Source organism: Typopeltis vanoorti, chromosome 18, assembly GCF_054136105.1.
Source record: "Typopeltis vanoorti isolate ZY-2024b chromosome 18, IOZ_Tvanoo_1.0, whole genome shotgun sequence".
Taxonomy (NCBI): Eukaryota; Metazoa; Arthropoda; class Arachnida; order Uropygi; family Thelyphonidae; genus Typopeltis; species Typopeltis vanoorti.
Genome location: NC_143566.1, coordinates 38,143,254 through 38,169,528, shown reverse-complemented (window position 1 = coordinate 38,169,528; position 26,275 = coordinate 38,143,254). Strand labels below are relative to the sequence as shown.

At 34.4% G+C, this 26,275-nt stretch overlaps 1 protein-coding gene across 3 annotated transcripts in view; it reads left to right on the top strand.

Moving 5' to 3' along the window:
• The window catches only part of Pcif1 (Phosphorylated CTD-interacting factor 1), a 300,185-nt gene that overhangs the window by 110,738 nt on the left and 163,172 nt on the right, over positions 1–26,275 (top strand). For all 3 annotated transcript variants that reach the window (XM_090408077.1, XM_090408079.1, XM_090408078.1), the window contains exons 7-8: positions 1,595–1,826; positions 18,970–19,069. In XM_090408077.1, the coding sequence (XP_090264203.1) occupies positions 1,595–1,826; positions 18,970–19,069 (332 nt within the window). The remainder of the gene's footprint in view (positions 1–1,594; positions 1,827–18,969; positions 19,070–26,275) is intronic.

Sequence of the window (26,275 nt, the reverse complement as noted above, 5' to 3'; positions counted from 1 at the left end):
TTTTTTTTAACATAAATTTAAAATAAATTGGTTTAATCCTTTATCCAAGTGTAAACAAACAAGTTTGTGCCTGAACTATTTTCAGGACTGGAGCAACTCATACATAGAAGCTTATGATTCACATCACTTGCCTTAGTATCCCATAATGCAAGGCACATATTCTTATGGGTATGTATAATGCTATACATTATGGGAAGGGTCACTGCCCCAGTCCTGAAAATAGTTCAGGCACAAGCTTGTTTGCTTACACTTGGATAAAGGATTAAACCAAGTATATATATATATATATATATATATATATATATATCATATTTTTCCATGTATAAGACGAACCTTACTTTTTCAAACCCAAAATTAAGAAATGAACATGAAATCAAGTTAATACACTCAGTGGGAGGTGGAGGAGGTTCAAACTGTCTCTCTCTCCGAAGCTTTATTTCCATGTTCTTTTGCATAATTGATGATTTTTAACTTGAATTTTGAAGATTGTGACAATCGTTTTTTATTTTCGGACATTTTTATGGACTAGTGCTTAAAATATTGTTAATGCATTAACTTATCCTGCCAATGAGTTGCAGATGTATGCTTTCAGATTTCTGATTGGTTTATTCAGAATCAGCCATTAATGATGTCAATCGACAGACTTCCCATAATGCAAGGCACATATCCTTATGGGTATGTATAATGCTATACATTATGGGAAGGGTCACTGCCCCAGTCCTGAAAATAGTTCAGGCACAAGCTTGTTTGCTTACACTTGGATAAAGGATTAAACCAAGTATATATATATATATATATATATATATATATATATATATATATATATCATATTTTTCCATGTATAAGACGAACCTTACTTTTTCAAACCCAAAATTAAGAAATGAACATGAAATCAAGTTAATACACTCAGTGGGAGGTGGAGGAGGTTCAAACTGTCTCTCTCTCCGAAGCTTTATTTCCATGTTCTTTTGCATAATTGATGATTTTTAACTTGAATTTTGAAGATTGTGACAATCGTTTTTTATTTTCGGACATTTTTATGGACTAGTGCTTAAAATATTGTTAATGCATTAACTTATCCTGCCAATGAGTTGCAGATGTATGCTTTCAGATTTCTGATTGGTTTATTCAGAATCAGCCATTAATGATGTCAGTCGACAGAGTTAACAAAGGCTAGTGATTGGCGGAAGCCTGTTCATGGAGACAGGTACTGGCAGTTTCACCAAGGCAACCGTGGGTCTCTCAACCGGTTATCCCCCCATGTATAAGACAACCTCCAATTTTTGATCTAAAAATTTTAGGAAATAAGTATCATCTTATACATGGAAAAATACGGTAATTTCTTGGTATCTTTAATTTATCGTATAACCAAGTGGGAAACCATCCAACAACACAAATTTAAGTACACAACATGGCAACAAGAGTATATTTTTTAATCTGCTATATTTTTCTTTATTCCTTTATATGTTTAAATGAATGAACAGTATTTCCATCATACAAAAAAAAAAAAATTTTTTTTAAATATCGTAATATGTTCTAGACTTATTACATAATCATACTTTTGTCATATTGATATATATATATATATATATAGGTATTGATGCACCAAAAGAGTCCTTCAACAGATGGCTAATGGAAAGAAAAGTGATTGACAGGGGTTCTGATCCACTCCTTCCAGGTAGCTGCCATCCTGAAGTGTCACAGTCAATGTTTCGAGAAATTATGTATGACATCCCTATTAAACTTGTTCGTCCAAAATTTTCAGGGGATGCTCGTAAACAGCTTTCAAAATATGCAGAAGCAGCCAAGAAGATGATTGAATCAAGGTAGTTAGTTATTAAAGTTATGTTGGTAAGCTTTTGGCAGTTTTTTTATATTATTATTTGCTAGCTTTTATTTTGTTCAAATTTAAATTGCAATACACCACTATCCTTCATCTTTCTACTGAGTAGAATGGAAACCATGGAATATTTCTTCAGCTGTTTCTGAAGCATGTTTTTCCTCTTTAAAAAAAAAAAAAAAAAAGCAGAAATTACAAATGTCAGATTATTTTGCAATCCAGATATTTTAATATTTTTGTCATTTTAGAACTCTTAATTCTTCCTCCTTTCCGTTTGAGCTTTCACAGGAATCACTTATGTTTCAGAAATCAAGAATTCATTAATATTGCATAGTTGATGTGATGGTTTTTGCCCTCTAACCGGTGCTCACTTTGATTCTTTTTAAAAACTGTAAGTTTTCTTTTCCTAGGGATGATCATTTCTAATTTCAAATTCCCTGTAAACTCTTGTATTCTGATCACTATTGCCCAACTAGACTTGTTTTAGTCTTCTGCCCATTTGACTTCTTTTCCATTGATGCATCTTATGTTTATGGTGCCTGTCTTCAATTCTTATGACATGTTTGTTCCAGTAGTTGTCTTTTTACTATTCATTGTTCTCTGAAAAAATCAACAGGGAGCCTTGTTTAACCTGGCAATGCCCCAGAAGAACAAAATGTTAGATACGACAATATTGTATTGCAGCCAAGTAATAGACTATTTTGGAGGCAAATGTCAGCCTGGTTGGCCGATTGGTTAGCATATCTGCTCTCCAGTCAAAAGGCTTCGGGTTCTTATCCCACCATGGGCATGGATGTTTGTGATTGTCAGTGAAAATATTAATGGTGATAGTGGGCAGTAGATGGTGTTGGTGCAGATGATGCGGCTCACTGTAATTGGTGGATTCAGTTGGGGATATGGAGAGTTGTAGAGTAGATGCCCACCCTCGATGAGTCTTTAGACTCCTTGGAGGTGTCACATAATGATAATAATAATAAAATTGTTGATAGGAGATTAGTAATAATGTAAACTTAATCATGTAATGCTGTTATAGTAGACTGAACATCCCTCTATGGTACATATCAGGAAATCGATTATTGCATGACACCTTGGAGTCCAAGGATTCATCATGGTAAGGCATGCTATTAACACATTAACTTTTTCTTTAGATATCTTCAGTTTTGTCATTGTTTTCTATTTCTTGTTTTTCATTCCACAATATTTTATAGTGTTCTATCCAGTCCCCTTTGGAAATCAGATTATTTCTTAATTGATCATTTTCTGCTGTTTGTAGTTGCCTGAACATTTTAAAACCTGTTCTTTGTGGTCCAGATGATATCCTGCTCTAATGATTTAACATATTTACTCCAATCTTCTCTGTGTAATACTTCTGGAAAGTTTTCTGATTTTAGCCCATAGTTTCTTGTATTGTAGATAGTCAGCAGTGTTTTTATTCTGCAGGTAGATTTTAAATGCCTGTTTTTTTTTCCTTTCGATTATTTCTTTTAAGTCGTCATTCCAAGTTCTGAGCCTTTTTTTCTCTTGATTTGTAACCTAAACTTCTGCTGATTTTAGTATGGTTTCCTTTATATTATTCCAGTCAGTTTCAATATTGTTTGTAGTTGATTTTATTTTATCTCTTATTCTGCTTTTATGTAAGTTTTTAACACACTCCTGTTCTAGGAGATGATTTTTAAACTGTTTATTAGATGTTGATTCTTTATCTTTTTTTCTTTTAAAGTATGTGTTTCTTTTCATAAATTCAAATTTCCTTTCAACTAACATGTAATCACTATCAATTTCACTTCCTCTAAAAAGCCTTGTATACTTGATATTATTATTTAGCTTGTTGTTGTTAATAATAATGTAATCTATTATTGATTTAGTTCCTCTTGCTTCCCATGTGTACTTATGTATATTTTTATGAGTGAAGAATATTGCTGATTTTTAGATTGTTAAATATATAGAAGTCTCTTGATAAAATTCGATTGTTATTGATTACTGATGCTCCCTCTGATCCAATGCATACTGTTATTGGGTTGCTTCTCACTTTAGCATTGAAAACTCCCATCAAGATTGTTGCTTCATTTTTATTTATTTCATCAATACATTCCTGAAATTTTCCATCTACTGGTGCATAAATTCTGAAAATATTGAATGTTTAATTCATAATTTTCATTCTAACTATCAATTTCCATATTTTATTAATCCAAATTGCAATGCCAGATGAAGCCCATTTGTCTTCTGGTACTCCAGAGAAGATTGTGGCCTAATCTTCCAGAATTTGAGATCCCTTCCCTTCCCTTCTCTTTTTTTTTTTTTTTTTTTTGGTCTTAATTATATCAGTATACAGGAAAGTACAGAAGAAATATTAATGGAAGAATTACAAAAAGAATTTAAAAAATCAAGAAATAGAAAAAGCCCAGGTCTGGATGGAATATGTGTTGAGCTCTTTAAATATGCAGACAATAGGCTTAAAAGAAAATCTACTTGAACTATTCAGTAATATCTGGAAATATCAAAAGATCCCAAAAGAATGGGAAAATGGAGTAGTAATAAATATTCACAAAAAAGGTCCCAAGGACAAATATGGAAATTACAAAGTTTTTACTTTCTTAATAGAAGCATCTAGACTATATGCAAATATCTTAAGGAACAGACTAATTAAATATACAGAAAATTATTTAGAAGAAGAACAGTGTGGTTTTAGAAAAGGGAGAGGATGCACAGATGCCTCTTTCACAATTCAGCAGATCATAGGGGAAAAAAAAAAAAAAAAATTAATCTTTCCTTCTTTTTATTGACTACGAAAAAGCATATAACTTGAACAGAAATCTACTCTGGAAAATATGACAAGATGATAAAATACCTCCTCAATTAAATAAAGCAATAAAAAGTCTATACAGAGAAACAAAAATTTGCAGATTGAACCTTATCAGAACCTATAATTATAAATATAAAGGAGTAAGACAAGACTGTGGCTTATCCCCAATTCTATTCAACATTTATATAAACAGAATCCTAAAAGAATGAATAACAACTGTCGAAGATGGAATTAAACTGACAAATAATATACAGTTAAATACAATACTTTATGCAGATGATCAAGTACCAATTTCAAATTCAGAAGATAAACTCCAAATTGCAACTAATCATCTAAATGAAATAGCAAAAACATTTAAAATGAAAATCTCAGAAACAAAAACAAAAGCTATGGCAATGTGTGGAAAACCATTCAAAAAGTCAAAATTATGCTTAACAATAAAATAATAGAACTAGTTACTGAATTCAAATACTTAGGAAATATAATCCCACAATACAATACTGATTCACAATTGGAAGCAAGACTACAAATTTACAATAGAACGAATGGCATAATTAAAAAAAATTTTGGAAAACACATGACTAAAGAAACTTAATTAAGATTACATAATATGACCTCTAAAACATCTCTCAAATTTGGAAGTGAAACTTGGATTCTAAAACAAAGAAACAGATAAAGATTGGAAGCAGCGTGGATGAAATTTCTATGACCCCTCGTAGAACTCTCACTAGATTAGATAAAAAGAAAAACACAGAAATAAGAGAACGATTAGATACAAAAAAAAACATCATACATGAAATAGAAGAATACCAGCAAACTTGGCTACAATAGAAAGAATGAATAACAATAGGATTCCTAAACTGGCACTAGAATATAAACCTACAGGAAGAAGAGACAAGGGACGTCCAAGATTAAGATGGAAAGATCAATTTCATCTGTAGAACAGGACATAAAAAGCCTTTTGACTTATTCAGAAGACAAGGCGTTTTTTTTTCTTTTTTCTGCACATTTGCAATTTGAATTTGTTCTACAATGGACCCTCGACACCGCAAGGTAAAAGAGGGTATAAGGAAGATGAGATGAGATTTGTTCTACAATTCTAGTCATGTAGGAATAATGGTATGGAGAGTTTAATTTTGCATGTTGCATTTTGTGAGTTAAAAAATCAGTGTTCACAATGGTTTTCATCGGTTTGGCTGCATCCACAGAGAAAATGAGGATTGTCCACAGAAACATTTATTTTACTATTTAGTTTTAGATTGCAGAACTCATTGATATAAATACTAAATAAAATTGTTCCTAGGACAGGTCCTTATGGTACACCACAATCTAATGTTTTGAAACTGCTGTAGATATGTATTTTTATCCTTTGAGATCTAACATTTAAGTAATTTTAAACCAAGTAAGTGCATTACCTCATCTTCTTATTGTTACCAGTTTATATACATATACATACATACATACATCTTCAAGGCCCACTCTTCCTAATTGGGTTGTGGGGGCAACAGCTGCAAGAGGACCTTCCAATGGTCATGATCCTCTGCCACCAAGCTCAGGTGTTCTGGTGGGATTCCCAAACGTGTCCACCCAAGGTTTTGGATATAATCTATCCAGCGAGTTCTTGGCCTTCAACGTGGCCTCCCACCCTCTAGCTTGGCAAAGAGGGCCTGCTGAGGGAGCCTCTCTGGTGGCATTCTGACCAGGTGCCCATACCAGCGTAACTGTGATCTCTCAACACGGAGAAGCAGCAGTTGAGTATTGAGGGTTTCCCGAATTGCAGAGCTTCTGACTCTGTCGAGTTTTGTCAGCCCTGCAACCCCTCGAAGAAACCTCATTTCAGCTGCTTGGATTTGTGTCCGCATTCTTTCGGTCATTACCCAATTCTCATGACCATAGGTGAGGAATGGGGACATAGACTGTATTGAAGACAGCCAGCTTTGCCTTCTGGCTTAACTCCCGCTTCAGTACTACCGAACGGCCAAGCTCCCGCAATATTGAGCTTGCTAAGCCAATTCGAGTATCTAGCTCTACGTCCCATTTTCCATCATTCGTGAATATGGACCCAAGGTATTTAAACTTCTCCACCTGTCTCATTGGGACTCCACTTACATTTAGAGTGCACTGAGATGGTTGTCTTGAGACCACAAATATTTCAGTTTTGGCCACACTGATCTTCATTCCGGCATCTGCACAAACAGCTACAAACCTATCCAGGGTCTGCTGGAGGTCATCTGTGGAAGAGCTAAGCAGAACTAGATCATCTGCAAAAAGCAGACATCCAATGCTACATTTTCAAATTCTGACACACTCACTGCCTCGGCTGTGCCTATCAATCCAGTCCATAAATATTTTAATATATATATATTAAAATTTTATGTGATGCGCTGTCAAAAGCTTTGTGTCAATCCAAAATAAACTGCTAGTGTTAGTTTATTATCGTCTGTTAAGGTATAAACTATGTTTGTAAAGTTCAGCAAAGCATGTTCAGTACTAAGCTTTTGTCTAAGCCCAAACTGATTCTTTAAAAAGAGGTTATTTTTATCCAAAAATTTCATTAGCCTATTTTTTACTAGTTTTTCTAATATTTTCGAAAAAACTGAGAAATGAGATCGGTCTATAATTTTTGTAAGTCACATTTATTTCTCATTTTATAAATTAGTACTAGTATAGCCTTCTTAAAATCCAATGGAAACGTGCCTGTCATCAGTGATAAATTAAAAGTATACATTAAGAGTTCTGTAATGTACATTTGGCACTTTCCAGTACTGGCATGAGGCTGAAGATGTGCAATATCATCAAGGGACTCATGTCCAGACAGCTATTTGGCATTGCTGAATCAGTGTTATTAGCAACAGCTCTGTGGTAGAGAAGGCAAGGAGAAACTACTCTATTATCTTCCCATAACAACCATAGCCCCAACAAAGAATGATAATAAGAGTGAGGCAGCTACCAGCTTGATAAACCAAGGTAGTATCTCCGGGCACACAGGGGAAAGGAACATGTACTCCCAATCTCAACACCCGCTGCAAACCTATGACATTGAAAAAGTCATAGGTTTTGAAAAAACTGATACCTGTCTCAGCCATTATCCAACTGTAACCAAAAAAGCACCAATTAAGGAAAATTACATGTATCGGTATTTGGGATGTACAAGGATTACTACATACAGACAAACTGGACATAGTGCAAAATGAAATGAAAAAACTAAACATCAGTATATTAGGAATTGCAGAAAAACATTGGAAAAAAGGGCCACTTTACGTCACAGCTAGGCAGTACCTTGCTGGACATGATTCTATAAGCAGAAACAGAGTAGTAATAATTGTGAATCAAAATTGCAAATCATTATTGAGCTACAACCCTATCAATGATAGGATAATTTCCTTAAGGATTGACTGTAATCCAATGCCAATCACACTTACAAATTTACGTCCCTACAAGTACTGCAGACTAAGATACCATTAGCCTCTTCTATGGGGATCTGAATTTAACCATAGATGCACTACTGAAAAGAGACATTTTGATCATTAAGGGTGATTTCAATGCAAAAGTTGGAAAAAGAATGGAAGGCCACAACAAGACATTCCTGGGATCTCATATGGACACCTAAAATGATAGAGTTGAAAGATTGATTGCCTTTTGTATGGAAAGAGAACTTATGGTTACTAACACCTTCTTTGAGCAACAAAAATGGAGACTACACATCTAGAGGTCTCCTGGACAAGGAACCAAATTGATTACATCCTTATTAACAAAGAATGGAGGTCTATGATGAAAAATGTTAAAGCATTTCCTGGAGCTGATTGTGACTCTGATCACCAACTCCTCATTGCTGATATGAAAATACATTTGAAAACAAATAACATATCCACCCAGATTAAACTTCACAGGCATTACTGAGACATATAGCATTAAAGTGAATAAATTTTAGAACTAGGAAATTACACTGATGAAACGATCCCAGAAGAACTTTGGAATAAAACCAAAATAATATTGCTGGAAACTGCAAAGTCACTGTTGCCCAAAAAATCCAGAATAAACACACCCTGGGTATCAAATGAAACTCTGAAACAAGTAAAGAAAAGAAGAGAAATAAAGCCAAAAGGACTTTCAATGGAAGATGATAGGCAGATCTATACTGAGTTATCCAAGCTCATCAAAAATGCAAAACTTTGCATTAAAGATACAAATAACTTTATCAACAACATATGCAGAGAAATTGCAGATCATCAAACCAAAATCAAACTAAAAACGTATTTAACAAAATGAGGATGTTGAATATTTAGACTAAAGTGTTTGAGTATCTGTATTTAGAATTTATTTTATTTTATTTAGAATATTTAGACTAAAGTGTTTGAGTATCTGTATTTAGAATTTATTTTATTTTATTTAGAATATTTAGACTAAAGTGTTTGAGTATCTGTATTTAGAATTTATTTTATTTTATTTAGAATATTTAGACTAAAGTGTTTGGATCAGTAAGAATACAACAATTGTATTCTTACTGATCCAACGGACATCTTTCAGTCTTATGTTTTAGTCCCTAATTCAGTCTCATACAACAAACATAACACCAGAGACTTTCATAAGGAACCTTGAATTTTAAAAGAAGAGGTTGAAGAAGCTAAAAAAAAAACTCAGAAAAGGGAAAACCCTGGGCCACGATCAAATATCAAGCGTACTTGTTGCATGTCTAGAACCTATAGGAATTGATTTTAATGGAATTAGTTTAGATTTTGCTAGTGCATTAGCATCGGCAAGAGTTATCATGTCAGTTTCTTGGTTGAGCTCTCTGGCCTCTTTTACTAATTTATCAACTGCCTCATTGTAATCAATGTCTACATGAGCAGGAATCCGTTGTAAAATTCAACTTTTTCCCAAACACTTTAGTTGGTTTAAGAGTTTATGGATGTCTTCTGTAAGCTTGATATTGCCATTTTTGATTGCCTCCATAGCTGATCTTGAGTCGCTGTAAATTATAATTCTCTCTGATTGTTGAGATGATAATTTTAAATAAGCTTCGAGTGCTTATTCTTTTTCGCTTCTATTCTTTTTTTTGCTTTATTTATTGCATAGAGTTCGCTGGTAAAATTGGAAGCAATTCTCCTAGATCCAACTTTTATTGAAAGTTTTTCACCTTTCAGGAGTAGAAGGAGACAGCACCTCCATTAATCATATTGGTGTCTGACAATCCATCTATATAACAAATAACTTGTTTGGAGGATGAAAGAAGATCGATAGTATTTAGGCTTTTCTTTGAGCATTTCTTTATTTTATTTTATTTTTTTTTTTGTATAGGATTTGGTAAGGTTTAGATTTATGGAGGTATTTGAAGGTAAAGGACTGGAAAATAGAGGTTTTTTCCTTATGTGAGAAAAGAACCTCTATTTTTCAGTTTGTGCTGCAAAGCCTTTTCAATATATTTAGTTTTTTGAGAGCCCTGTTGGAAGTGTCAGAGATGTGTTGAGCAAAACGTAATTCCTGATCAAGCGTAAGCCAAGGTATTTTGGATTTGCGACTTTTTTTCAATTAGCCTGTTGTTGATCATGACTTTGAGATTGTACGAATGTCTATTTTTCCTGTCTGTACTAAAGATGCTTAGTTTTGCTTTATCTGGGTTGATTTTGAGTTAAAATTCATCTGATCATTTTTCTAATCCTTTCATGGATTTGTTTAGAATCTCTTCCGATTTTTTAAGTTTATCACTAGTGTGCCAGATGGCTATATCATTTGCGTAGCAAGCTACTTTTGTGTCTTCTGTAAACTAAGGATGAACGTTATCGACATATAAAAGGAATAGTAAGGGACTGAGTACTTATCCCTGGGGAACACCAGCCCAGGATCTCTGCTCTCTAGATATTGCGGCATTGATTCTAACCTTGATCTTTCTTCCTCTCATGAAATCAACGATCCAGATTAAAGCATTTCCTCTAATTCCGATATCATGTACTGTTTGTATTATTTTTTTGATCCAAACACAATCAAAAGCAGAAGTCATATCAGAGAATATGGCAGTTGTCTTTTTTATTGGTTTTTCCTGAAATGAGTCTATTATTGTTTGGCAGAAGGGTCAAAGCTGTATAACTGAGAAGAGACCTCCACATCACCTTTAAAGGAATGCAGAAAACCGACCAGGGCTTCTGAATTAATATCCAATCCTCACCTTCTCGTGATGCACCCTGTTGGGTATCTACCTGGATACTGAACGAACGAGGATGGGCTGGCAATTTGGCATTTAGCCGACCAAATTGTAATTCTTTTTGGCTTAAACCAAATTATAAAATGATGGTACAACATGACAAAATTTCATGCCAGCTGGGGCATTGCCCGGTTAAACAAGGCCCCTGTTGTTTTCACCAGGGAACCAAGGCAAACAGTGAAAAGTCAGCTACCGGAGCAAATCTGAAAACACACCCCAACTCAACATCACCAGAGTTAAAGATCGCTACTATCAACATAAGAAGCCTGGATGGCAAAGAAATGGAGCTAGCTGAGGAATTAGATAAGTACCAGATCGACATAATAGGGGTGACTGAAACAAAAAAGACAAAAACTGTTGAGATCTTTCTGAGCAATAAATCAAAATGTTATATTCAGGCAATGACAATCAAGGAAAAGGAGGAGTAGCCATAGTATTCAACACAAAATACGAGGCTAATCTTCTTGAATAGCAGGCAGTGTCAAGTAGAGTAATGTGGGCAAATATGAGAATGGGGAACTGGACAATGAGACTTATTTGTGCCTATGGTCCCACAGAAGGTTCTACTAAGGTAGAAGTGGAGGAATTTTTTGATGCTTTAGAAAAAGCAACTGACACAATGAAAAAGGAAAACTTGGTCCTTGTTGGGGATCTAAATAGCAGAGTAGGATATGATTGTGAGACATACAAAAATATTTTGGGAAAATTTGGAGAAAAGAGCAAAGCTAATAATAATGGAAAATATCTGTTGGATTTCTGCTCAGGACATTGACTGGTTATTACTAACACCATGTTCCAACATAAACATGTGCACAAATTCACATGGAGAGAAGAGGCAAGGAATAAGAAAAGTCTCATTGGCTATGTTATTGTTGATAGTGATGTTTTCTCCTAGTGCTGGACACAGTGTACAGAGGATATGAAATTGGTAGTGATCACTATTTAGTCTTGAGCAGGATAAAATTGAATTTCATATTGAAAAGAATAACATATAAGAAAGTTTTAAAGCGAATAAAAGTTGAGCAGCTCTCAGATGTGAACTGTAGACTAAAATACACAAAGATTATTGAAGGAAAAATGAAAGAGTTTGAGAACAGGAATCAAACCTTGAAGATTCAGTGGCAAGCTTTGAAGAAAACATTGATTGATTCAGCTAGAGAGGCATGTGGTGAAGTTGTCTGCAAGGATAGAAAACTTACAACTCCATGGTGGACACAGGAAGTTAAAGAGGCAGTGAAGGAAAAGAAGAAAGCATATCAAAAGTTCCTGGCAAATAAGTCAGCTTGTGCTCTTAGAGAATACAGAGACAAATGCAAGAATGCTAAACACTGTGTAAAACTAGCTAAACAAAAGTCATGGGAGGGCATTGGCAAGAATATAGAAAATAAATATCAAGAAGGTGGCAAAATATTCTGGAGGTTGTTGAAGAAGCTTAGGAATGGAGGAAAGAGCGCTGTAAAAGGAGTTAGAGATGATAAAGGTGACATGAAAACGGAAGAAAAAGATATGCTTGAAGTATGGAGTAATTACTTTGAAAAACTGCTAAATGAAACAAGCAGTGATGACAGCACTGTGGTAAAAAAAAAACACTGACCAGACATGCAGTCAGGAATACATATCCATACTTGAAGCAGAAAATCCCATCAAAGGCTTAAAATGTGGAAAGGTAGCAGGAGTAGATGATATTCGACTAGAAATGCTGAAGTATGGTGGTATAAAAGTCTTACAGTGGCTGCACTGCATAGTTCAGAATGCCTGCACAGAGGGACGAATTCCCAATGATTGGAGTAGAGCTTGTATAGTACCTATATATAAAAAGGGAAATAAAACTGAATGTGAGAATTACAGAGGTATTTTCCCACTGATGTTCCTGGCAAGTATACTTGAGAAACGGTCGAGAAGAATTGTGGAAGAAACGCTTGGTGAAGAACAAGCTGGATTCAGGCCAAATAGAAGCTGTTAGGATCAGATCTTCACTTTACGACAAATAGTCGAGAAAGCATGGGAATATAACAAAGATCTGTATTTAAGTTTTGTCGATTTGGAAAAGGCATATGACAAGGTGCCAAGAGAGAAGCTATTCAATACACTACAGTTATATGGTGTCAATAAGGCATTATATCAAGCAATACTTAGTCTTTATTTGAGTTGTAAGTCAGCAGTTAGAATTGAAGGTAGTAGAGTAAGATGGTTTAATGTTAAATCTTTTGTGAGACAAGGATGTACATTATCCCCTCTGTTATTCATTACCTATATATGGATCACATTATGAAGGAAAGTGGTATTAAACATGATATCAAAATTGGAGATGTTAATGTCAGCTCTTTGCTTTATGCGGATGATGTTATACTTCTAAATAAATCCGCTACAAGTCTGCAAGATTCTCTGACTAAATTGAATAACTGTTGTAATAGATATGGTATGATGGTTAGCATTAAAAAGACAAAGACAATGAAAATAGGCAGAATCATTGAAAACGTTGTGAATGGAGAACCTGTGGAACAAGTAAAACATTTCAGCTACTTAGGCATGATTTTTAGTGAAGATGCCGGCAAAGGTTGGTCGATTGGTAGAGCCTCTGCTACTAATGGCTCAGTTAAGTAAGTTTGAGCACGGTTAGTAGTTGAAAGGGGGCCAATCGTTTGATGCTGTTGGCACACTCTCCCTCGATCAGTCTTTGGACTCCCTGGAGGTGTCAAATAATAATAATAATAATAATAATAAGGTAAATTCAATATGGAAATAGACAACAGAATCAACAAAGCTGGTATGGTAGGAAGTCAATTGAATAAATTCATATGGAATAAGAGAGAAATTTGTCAGAACACTAAATTAGCTGTATACAAGACAGTGTTCAAACCAATTTTAACTTATGGATCTGAGAGCTGGATCAGAAGTTAAACACTTGACCAAAGACTAGAGACCACAGATATGAGAGTCCTGAGAAAGATTCGAGGCATGAACAGATGGCATCAGTGGCAATATCATATTAAAAAGAGGATATTAAGAAAGATCTTGACGTTGTCATCATCCAGGAATGCATTAGCAGAGCTAATCTCAGGTGGTGGCATGGTCACTTAAACAGAATGGGCGAGGATCGATTAGCAAAACAAGTATTTCCTGCCAACTTGGCAGGAAAATGACCCAGAGGAAGACTAAGATATAGGTGGATTGATCCGGTACAAAGTACCTTAGACGATAGAAATATAAGATCTGGTAATGTTGGAGTCTTGACAAGTAACAGACTGATTTGGAGGAAAAGTGTAGATAGGAAGTTAGTAATAATGTAAATTTTTCATGTAGTACTATCATATCCTGTATACCCCTTGAGGGTACATGGCAGGAATTTGATGATGATGATGAGAAGTTGAATAATTGATCTGTCGTCGAATGACGTACTCTATAGGCAGTTTGGTAGAAGTTAATTTTCTTATTTTTGGACATTTGGACAAAAGGTTACACCAGAAGTGCCGAAGCCTAGTCCTTCACATAGGGATGGTAATGAAGATGTGATTGTGGAGGAAGATTTGGGTCATTATTCTCATGCTTTATAGTGACTGTAACACACAATGCACTTTGCGTTACTATACTGTTACTACTACTACTATAAAACAGTAACGGGAACCGTACATTTTTATAAGGTTTAAAAATTAAAATGACAGCATATTTGTTACAGTTAAGTCCTTAACTCCTGTAACTCTGTTGATTTACGTCATGCCAGATGGAACGTAACCCCAATGTAAGTCAAGGGATGACTGTGTATTTTATATATACACTGGGGGCTCTGCCCCCTTCCATGTTCCAGAATGGTAGGCCAGTTCTCCTTGATCTTAAATTCTGATGACTCGAAATGGGTGGGAAGGTCCACCCCCGGCACCTATTGTGCCCAAATCCCTGCATTCCGAACTGGTAGGCCGGTTCTCCTTGAATTCTGATGACTTGAATTTCGAAGACTCGAAAGGGAGGTCCCCCCCCGGAGTTCCAGACTGGTAGGCCGGTTCTCCCCTGAATTTCAAAGCGTTTCAAATAACTTGAAAAAATGTGACAGAAACACGTTGCACAAAAAGGCTTATCATTTTTATATATATGGTAGATATATATATATATATATATATATATATATTTATTTATTTATTTATTTATTTATTGTATTTTTTTTTTTTTTTGCATAATTTACCCTTTTTTTTTCCCCTTAAAACATCCCATACACTGTCAAGTTATTTGATCATAGGTGGCTACTAATGAATTCAATAGAGAAGTTTTATTTCCAGAGAGTTGGAAATAAACTTCCGGATCCGATATCCTTAATTTGAACACTACCGCCTTCTCTTTTAAAGAATTGCCAAAACAACTGCAATTTTAATTGCTGGTTTTTCTCTAAAAGTCATAATGTAAGACAGTCATCTTTCACGTTCTTCCCTCCTTTTATCTTCTTTAAGATTTACAACTTTATTTGTCTTTCTACATGAAAGCCTGTTCATTTTAACATAGCAATTGAAAACTGAACCTGCTATAACTTACCCATCTCCAACAGTTATTCTGCTATCATTGCCATAGCATACCAATTGATAACTTTTAAAAATTTTTCTTTCTGTATGAAAGACTTCACAAATATCTACTTTTATTATTATTATTATTATTCGTGACACCTCCAAGGAGTCTGAAGACTCATCGCGGGAGGACACCTATTGTACAACTATATTTGAATATATTGTTGAATATATTCTATATTGAACTATATTCTCTATTCTTTTTTTTTTTTTAAAAAAAAGAAAAATAATAATTGTAATTAGGTTACAATTTCATCAACAAAATAAATTGATAAGTATAAACATAAAAATTAAAATTGGCACAATCAAATTAAATACTACAGTGCATCTATATATCTTATTCTTCAAACCTCTTTATCCCTAAGTAGGATTGCAATTGTAATATAGTATTGTCCTAAGCTTAGTTTCACAGCTCCCAACATGAATTAGCTTAGTGTAACTAAATGTATGAAAGTTTGCAATACATAGATTCTTTTTAGTATTGTTATTTTAAAAAAAAAATCTTGCGAAGACAGGTCAGACTAAATCATGTGACTTGAGTGCATTGTGAAAAGTGAGTCTGCATCCACATTGACTGCTACCTACATTCTTATTTTTTTCAATTTTATTATTTGTCATCATCATCATCAAATTCCTGACATGTACCCTCAACAGGTGTACAGGATATGATAATACTACATGAAAAATTTACATCATTACTAACTTCCTCCAAATCAGTCTGTTACTTGTCAAGACTCCAACATTATCAGATCTTATATTTCTATCGTCTAAGGCACTTTGTACCGTATCAATCCACCTATATCTTGGTCTTTCTCTGGGTCGTTTTCCTGCCAACCTAGCAGAGAACACTTGTTTGGCTAATCTTTCCTTGCCCATTATGTTCAAGTACCATACCACCTGAGATTATCTCTGGTAATGCATTCCTGGATGCTAACAATGTCAAGTTCTTTCCTAATATCCTCATTTTTAATATGATATTGCCATTGATGCCATCTGTTCATGCCTCTAATCTTTTTCAGGACTCTCATATCTGCAGTCTCTAGTCTTTGGTGAAGTGTTTTACTTCTGACCGAGCTCTTAGATCCATAAGTTAAAAGTGGTTTGAACAGTCTCTGTATACAGCTAATTTTGCGTTCTGACTAATTTCTCTCTTATTCCATATGAATTTATTCTCTTGACTTCCTGCCATACCAGCTTTGTTGTTTCTGTTGTCTATTTCCATATTTAATTTACCATCTTCACTAAAAATCATGCCTAAGTAGCTGAAATGTTTTACTTGTTCCACAGGTTCCCCATTCAAAACACAGTTGACATTTTCAATGATTCTACCTATTTTCATTGTCTTTGTCTTTTTATTGCTATATCTATTATAACAGTTATTCAATTTAGTCAGGGAATCTTGCAAACTTGTAGCGGATTTATTTAGAAGTATAACATCGTCTGCATAAAGCAAAGAGCTGATATTAACATATCCAATTGTGATATCATGTTTAATATACCACTTTCCTTCATAATGTGATCCATATAGATAATGAATAACTAAGGGGATAATGTACATCCTTGTCTCACACCAGATTTAACATTAAACCATCTTCCTGTACTTCAATTCTAACTGCTGACTTGCAACTCAAATAAAGACTATGTATTGCTTGATATAATGCCAGATTGACACCATATAACTGTAGTGTATTGAATAGCTTCTCTCTTGGCACCATGCCGTATGCCTTTTCCAGATCGACAAAACTTAAATACAAATCATTGTTATATTCCCATGCTTTCTCAACTATTTGTTGTAAAGTGAAGATCTGATCCTGACACTCTATTTGGCCTGAATCCAGCTTGTTCTTCACCAAGCTTTTTTTCACAATTCTTTTCAACCGTTTCTCAATTATACTGGCATAAATCTTGCCTAGAACACTCAGTAGGAAAATACCTCTGTAATTCTCACATTCGATTTTATTTCCCTTTTTATATATGGGTACTATGAGAGCTCTACTCCAATCATCAGGAATTCGAACCTCTGTTAAGGCCTTCTGAACTATGCAGTGCAGCCACTGTAAGACTTTTATACCACCATACTATAGCATTTCTGATCGAATATTATCTACTCCTGCTGCCTTTCCACATTTTAAGCCTTTGATGGCTTTTTCTACTTCAAGTATGGAGTAGAAAAAGTATGGAGTAATTACTTCGAAAAATTGCTAAATGAAACAAGCAGTGATAGCACAGTGATAAAAAAACACTGACCTGACTGGATGCCTGGTCAGTTTTTTATCACTGTGCTGTCACTGCTGGTTTCATTTAGCAATTTTTCGAAGTAATTACTCCATACTTAATGGATATCTTTTTCTCCCATTTTCATGTCACCTTCACCTTTATCATCTCTAACTCCTTTTATAGCACTCTTTCCTCCATTTCTAAGCTTCTTCAACAATCTCCAGAATATCTTACCACCTTCTTGATATTTATTTTCTTTGTTCTTGCCAAAGTCCTCCCATGACTTTTTTTCAGCTAGTTTTACACAGTGTTTCGCTTTCTTACATTTGTCTCTGTATTCTCTAAGAGCACAAGCTGACTTATTTGCCAGGAACTTTTGATATGCTTTCTTCTTTTCCTTCTCTGTCTCTTTAACTTCCTGTGTCTACCATGCAGTTCTGATTTTTCTATCCTTGCAGACAACCTCACCACATGCCTCTCTAGCTGAATCAATCAGGGTTTTCTTCAAAGTTTGCCACTGAATTTCCAAGGTTTGGTTCTTGTTCGCAAACTCTTTCATTTTTTTCCCCAATAATCTTTGTCTACAGTTCACATCTGAGAGCTTCTCAACTTTTATTTGCTTTAGAACTTTCTTACATGTCATTCTTTTCAATATGAAATTCAATTTTATCCTGCTCAAGACTAAATAGTGATCGCTTCCAATTTCAAATCCTCAGTACACTCTGGTGTCCTGTACCAGCGAGAAAACATCACTATCAATAATAACATAGTCAATGAGACTTTTCTTATTTCATGCCTCTTCTCTCCATGTGAATTTGTGCACATTTTATTATTTGTCTTCCTTGTTAAATTATTGTTCATAGATAATTTATATAAACTCACCTTTCATTATGAACAATAAACAAAAGAAAACACAAACTGAGTTGTGATGATCTGTGTTATGGCATCCATTTTAAATCCAACTTAAAAGAAAGCCTATTTCTGCATAATAACGTGTAATGTATAGTGTGAATTAAAGAATTTGTTCTTGGCTTTGTCAAATAACATCCCCCCCACCTTTATTATTATTTTTAATATCACCTAAAACAATGTTTATATAAAGTAGACCAGTATCTTGTGCGAGTAAACTTTTTTCTGGCTAGTACGTATAAGTTGTATTTCTGGAGCCCTGTGTACAGGTGACTATCATACTTTGTCTGAAGTAATCCATTTCCACAACTTCTACTTGTCTTAATGATTAAATATATATGTTTATATTTGAAAATGAAGTTGACCGTTCATGACTTAATGGAAATCTGTTTCCAGATCTCATCTTCAACATGTAGTCTTTATTTGTTTGTTTGCTGTTTTTTATTTCTAGAAATACTTCACCAGAAAGTAGAAAAATTGTAAAGTGGAATGTAGAAGATGCATTTCAGTGGATAAGGAAGACGCTTAATGCTACTTATGATGATTATTTAGTAAGTAGTTCCAGATATTTTTATTAAAAGCATGATGGGAAAATCTTCATAAGACTTAAGGTCCACAAATTGTACTGCATAAAAGATTAACAGTATTCTTCTTCATGTAGCTTCCTCAGTGAGAGGGTGCAGCACCGTGTTCTTCCAGTTGGTGGCTTTCCTTTTTGTTTCTACATAGCCATGTGATCCTGTCCATGATCTTATAAGCTATGTCCTACGTTTTTTACCTCTTGATCCTCTACCCATAATTTCTCCTTCCAAAACTGTTAGTATCCTCTGTCCTGTTGAACCTCTCAGTACATGTCCTGCCAATCTCATCTTTCTCTGGATCATTTCCTGCAATAACGATCTCTATGTTCTCATTCTCTGTAGGACATCTGTATTTGATTTGTCACATGTTCTGTCCATAAGATTTTCAGAGCTCTCCTATAGTACTACATTTCAAAGGCCATTATCTGTTGTCTTACTCTCTTCTTGAATATCCAGGTATCACTTCCATATGTGAAAATTGGCCACACTAATCATTCTTTTCTTATCATTCTTTTCTTTGTCTCGATACCCACAGAACTTTTGAAGTAAATATTTGTATTCTGTTGTGTGTTCAATTTTCATGTTGTTTATGAATATTTGTGGCTCAAAATTGTTTTCTTTTGAGATTTTCATAAATTTGGTATTTTTTGCATTTATATCGAATCCAAACTCTTTACCTTCTTCGATTAGTAGCTGCAGTAATATGGTTAATTTGTTTCTGTTTGCTATTAGAATGGTATCATCAGCATATCTCAGATTGTTGTATTTATTAACCATTAATACTAATTCCTATTTTTTTTTTTTTTTTTCAGTCTTTTTCATCACTTTCTCACTATAGATATTAAATAAATTTGGTGAAAGGACCTTGTCTATCTTCTCTTTTTATATTCACTTCAGAAGTCTCAGAGTTAAACAGCTGCATTTTCTGTTTGTTGTAAATCATTTTTATAATCTTAAGTACATGATCTTCTATGTCTAATTTATTTAATGTATTGAACAGTTTATTATGTTTTACCTGGTCGAAGGCCTTCTGAAAGTCTATGAAGCATATGTATATATTCCTATTTCTTTCAAGTGATCTTTCTATTAGTATTTTTAGTTCCAGGATAACATTAATGATACCTTTCTTCTTTTGAAGCCCTTCTGTTGTTTACTCAATTCACCAATTAAGGCTCTTTCAATTTCTTTGTTAACAATGGTTAAAATAGTTTTAGATGAATGGGATATTAGGCTCACAGTTCTGTAATCCTTGCAATTTTGTGCATTATTTTTCTTTGGAATTGATATGCAGATAGATGTAAAAACTTCAGGTAATTCTATTGTTTTATAGATGTTCTGGATGGATTTCACTAAATAGTTGTTAGCTAGTCAACACTTTCAACAGTTCAGCTGGGATATTATTGCACCCAGGGGATTTATTATTAGGAAGATCCTTAATTATGTGTTGTATCTCCTTTCTTGTCAGTAGAGTAGTATCTGTTGCTATATTTAACTTAAAGTGCTGTGAATCATCTCTCATGTTACCATCATCATCATAGAGCTCTAATAAGTACTCCACCCATCTTCCATTTATCTTTTTCTTATCAATGATTATGTTCCCCATCTTTGTCCTTGATATTATTAGACTCTGTATGTTTTGCTTTTCCATTAAGTTCTTTCATTTTCAGGCATGCTTCTCTGGTTTTGTTCTTATTTTGTAATTCTTCTATCTCGGTGCACTTCCTATTTATCCGGTTTTCTTTCAATCTCCTGCATAACTGTTTCTTTTATTTTTTTATCCAATTTTCCAATTTTATTCTTTTATCCAATGTTTTATATCTTAATCTTTCTTCTTCATATCATCCTCTTAACAGTATTACTATATCTAATAAAATATTTAAAATACCATTAAATACAAAGTGAGCTATTTTGCTCTAATATGTTGAGTGGATTCTTACTATTTTTCTCCATATAAACAGTTATTAATTTCTTTAATAAATAAGTGATATATCAATTTTATTTTAGTGTTATTTACATCATTTTAGTACTGTCACTGGTAAACTCTTACTTTGGGAATAGTGTGATTAATTATAACCCCCCCCCACCCCTCTTCCCCTAAAGCGTCTCCATATCACCAGGAAAGCATTGTGGCATTTACCCTTCAATTGGAAAAATTAAATTCAGTCACTCTAGGATGAAATAAGCCTTTATCAATGCATTTTAACTGAAGGTGAGTTGGTTCCACTAGCACTGTGGTTCTTAACCTGGGGTGTGTGCACCCCTAGGTGGGGGGGGGGGTGCGAGAGAAGTTTCTAAATTTTGACCCAGATTTGATGGAAGACAGCTATTTAATAAAAGATGATCTTATTGAAATACGAGCCAATGCATGTATGCAAATGGAATTTGAAAAACTGGACTTAGAACAATTCTGGTGTACACAGTTAGAACCTTATCCACAGTTGGAAAAAGCAGCATTGCAGACACTTTTACCATTTGCCACCACCTACCTGTATGAAATGGGATTTTCATCACTTTTGCACATAAAAACAAAAGCCAGATATCACTTAAATGCAAGTGATGACTTACACATGGCTCTTTCAAAAAAGGAGCCTCGCTTCAAAAGTATTATTATGAATAAACAACAACAACATAGCCATTAGAAATTGAGATATTGTTTTGTATGTATATGTAAATATATGTGTTTATTTTTCAATAAATAAATTATCATGCAATAGATGTAATTTCCTAAATAAAGAAATAGAAACACATTTTTCAAGGGAGTGCGAGAACTTATTTTTAGATTCAAGGGGGATGCCAATCACTAAAAAGGTTAAGACCCACTGCTCTAGCAGAACAATCAGAGAACATGACAGGCATAACATGCTGGTCTCAGTACCTTAGTGCTGAGACCAGCATGTTATGCCTGAGTTTGCTCATAGTTTCAATAAAATATCTTGCCCATTGGTCTCCTATGGCCAATATAAAATAACTTAAATCTAAAGGCTTTAAGGTATTTATTTTATATACTTTATTTATATAAACCAGCTTGGCTTATATAAATTTAGTAATGATAGAGCAATTAATCCTAATAAGTTGGTGGAAGGCATCTGCCAGTTTAATGCAACAGTGGGTAGAACATTTTTGTATGTGTGTGTGTGTGGGGGGCACTTTCTGTATGGAATTGGCTACCTCTCCTTCAATTGAAAATCTGTTAGAAATGTTTCTATGTGCTCGGTTGGATTTAAACTGATTTCATTGGATTTTTTTTTTTTTTAGTAAAAAAATAGGATCATGATTATTCTTCTTTTGCTGGGAGACATTTTAATTCTAATATGACTATTAAATTATTTCAGGAAATTACAATGTATCTTCTTCTCTCTCTCTTCCATCATTTATGTAAATGATGATGAGGCCAAATGAACTTTTTTCACTTCTGTCTATCTCTGGGGAGTCCAAACGGTTCTGTCCAGTTTGGTGTCATGTTTATGATTTGGTTTTCAGGTCCTCTTTTATTTTGTCTATCCATCTAATTCTGAGCCGCATCTTTCCTATTTGTCTTCCATTGTTGTATAGAGGGCTTTAGTTGGTAGTCTTTCTGTTCCCATTCTGGTCACATGGCCGAACCATCACAGTCTTCTTTCTTGGATTTTGTCTATTATTGTTATTTCTTGTTTTAGTCATTTCCTTATGTCTTCGTTTCTTAGTCTATCCAGCAGAGATACTCCAAGTAATCTTCTTAGCTAACCCATTTCAGTAGTTAATAATTTTTTCTCTTCAGCTTTTTTGAGATTCCAGCATTCACTTTCATAGAGAAGTATTGGGAGGACCATTTTCTCGTAGATTCTTATTTTTGTTAATTGTTTGATGTCTCTTGACTTCCATATTTTATTTAGTCGTCCAAAAGTTTGGGATGCTTGGCTAATTCTTCTGTTTATATCTTTTGTAATTTCACCGTTGTACTCAATTTACTATCAATTTCAATTTTCAGATTGGTGTTTCTCTTTCCTATTTACATAATTTTTGTTTTGTCTTTATTTAGGTTTAATCCACATTTCATACATTCTTCCTTTATTTTATCAGAAATTTGTTGTAGATCTTCTGTGCTTGCAGGTAATTCAATGCCGTCTGCAAATTTTAAGTTTGTTATATTTTTCTGTATATTTTGATTCCGGAGTCTTCTTTGTTTAAGGCCTTATTGGTTGCTTCTTCCAGTGTAAGGACTGAACAAGTCTGGTGATAGATTGCATCCCTGTCTTACTTCACTCTCTGTGTGGAACCAATTAGTTGAGGTGTCCTCCACTCATACTGCACTTTCTTTACTGCAAATTCTTTCATAGTTCCCCATAGTTCTCTTCTACAGATTGAATCAAATGCCTGACGCAAGTCTATGAAATTTATATAGCAACTTTGATTGTACTCTAGCATCTTTTCTATTAGCTGTCTTAAGGTGAATAATTGATCAATTGTGCTTCGTCCTGGTCTGATACGTGCTTGTCTTCTCCTAATGCTTTATTTATTTAAAAAAAATTTTAAATTTACTTGTATAATCCATGGAGGTTATTTTCTTTTGATAGCTTCTCTTCCATTTTGTATTTTTCTTCTATATATGGCTTAATTTGTTTTTGGAGTACTTTTGTAAAAACCTTACTTGGAATACTGATGAGGCTAATGCCTCTGTAATTATTGCATTCTGTTTTATCTCCTTTTTTGTATATAGGAGTTATAACTGATTTGGTCCAATCAGTAGGTATCGCTTCATTTTTGTAAATCCTTTCAAATAATGTTTTTAATGGTTCCAAAAGTTTTTCCTTTCCTGCTTTTAAGAATTCTGTGTATTTAATCAATACCTGGTGATTTCCTAGTTTTAAGTTTATCTATGTTGTGTGCTATTGTTTCTTTCATAAAAATATTTGTTTCCTCTCCATTTCAGTGACTGGAATAATAACATCCTGAGAGCTGTTTTTATTATATAAGTCTCTAAAGTATTCTTCCCATCAGGCCATACTTTTTGTTTTACTTTAAATTAGTTGTCCCTCTTTGCTTTTGATCATTATCATTTTTGTTGTCCGTGTCTTACTAATTTGATCTATTTACTTATCTAATCCATGGAGGTTATTTTCTTTTGATAGCTTCTCTGCCATTTTGCATTTTTCTTCTAACCAGTTATTCTTGTCTCTTTTAACTAGTTTTCTAATTTCTCTGGTTATATTCATTTCTGTTATAGTTCTGTTTTAATTTTGTTCTTTTCCTTTGGTCACTTAACCTTTTTACCTCACTCGAAATCCAATCCTATTGACTTTCTCTTTCTGTGTAACCTATTGTATTTTCTGCTGATTTTAATATTATTTCCTTTAATTTGCACCAATGTTCTTCGATGCTTATATTCTGTTTTGGTAGTTCCTTCAGGTTTTTATCTAGTTCTAGTTGATATTTTCTTAAGAATATTATTGTCTTGTAGTTTATTTACATTCAGTCTCCTTTTTACTCTAAAAGTCCTTTCAGATTTTAACTTTATTCTTAGGTTTGCTAGTACTAGCTTATGGTCTGATCCACAGTCTGCAGCAAAGGATCTGCAATTTAGGATATTTGATTTCCATCTTTGGTTTGCAATAATATACTCAATCATATTCTTGGTGGTATCCATGTCCATTTTCTTTTGAGTTTTTGTTGTTTAAAGAGAGTGTTGGTTATTGGTGGTCTATTATTTGAGCAGAAGTTTAGCAGTCTTTTGCCAAGTTCATTGCTTTCATACCCCTGGGATACCTGACCTGATTACCTTGGCCAGGTATCCCAGTCTTTGCCTACTTTTGCGTTTAAGTACCCCATTACAATTAGGGGATCTTGACTTGATGTCTGATGTACTGCTTTTTGTGGATCTGTATAGAACTCCTCAATGTCTTTTTCTGATGATGATGAAGTTGGTGAGTATACTTGAATAATAGTCAGTGATCCAATTGATGTTTTAAATCTTGCTTTAATTATTCTAGGAAAGATAGAATTGTAGGACAATAGCGAGTTTTGAGCCTTTGGTTTTAATATAAGTGCTGCTCCCTCTTGGTGTTTGTTGTCCTCCCTGCCCGAAGTTAAAATTTTGTACTGCTATGGTGAAATTCTCCTTTTCCAGTCTGTCTGGTTTCGCAGAGACAATCACTTTCCATCTGTAGTTGTCTAATTCATGCAGTAGTATTTCCAGTGCTCCTTTCTGGTGAAGGGTTCTTATGTTTTATGTTCCTGTGCTTATGTTTTTCCTGTCTACTAGGTGATGTTACTAAATATTAATTAAAAGAAAACTTTAATCAATACTTCCTATATTTCAGCAATGTTACATGGCCATTTTCATGGGAACATAAAACTATGATATGTGCACGCAGGCACTAACAACAAGCAAATGAGGCCAAAGAGAGTAACTAACGTTGTTCCTAGAGTCCTAAAGGTCTCCCCTAGCAGACTAAATTGGTTTGACTTGGCTGTTGGGCTGATGTTCTCATGATGCAAGCTTCCCAAATTTGTTGAGGTTTGGGAATTTTTTTTTAGAGCTGAGGCTGATTCTATGAACAATCTTTTGTATTTATTTTTGCTGCAGTGTAGTAAAGTTGCTTTCTTCCAGTGTATTCTGTGGCAGGTATCCAGAGAATATAGCCATTCTGGTCTGCAAGCCCAGAATGGCTATATTGGTAAACGTGCTGTAGTCTTTATGTTTGAATATACCTGATTTTAGCTGGCCTGCTTGTTTATAGAAAACCAACCCATACAGGCAGATACATTCACCAGCAATCCCACCCACCCCCTCATAAGAATATGGGGATTATAAAAACCCTATATAACAAAATTAATCTGTTCAGATGACAGTACTCTGACCGTTGAACTGAACCACATCCTTAACACTTTCTTAGCCAATGGCTACAACCCCCAAAAAATCCAGAAAGATTGTGTTAACCACAACCCCCCCCCCCCCTCCCTCCATAACAAAGATTACATTAAATCTATCACCAATCTTTACATCTGGGGCACCTCTGAAAAGTTAACCAAAAATTCTAAAAAAATATGACCTGATGGCCTGTTACAAACCATATAAGAAATTGGCATCCCTTATCTGCTCCATCAACGACCGGCCACTTCCCCTGGACCTACCTAGAGTATACCAGGTCCCTTGTAGCTGTAAACTGTCCTACTATGGCCAATACAGGCCAGCTAATA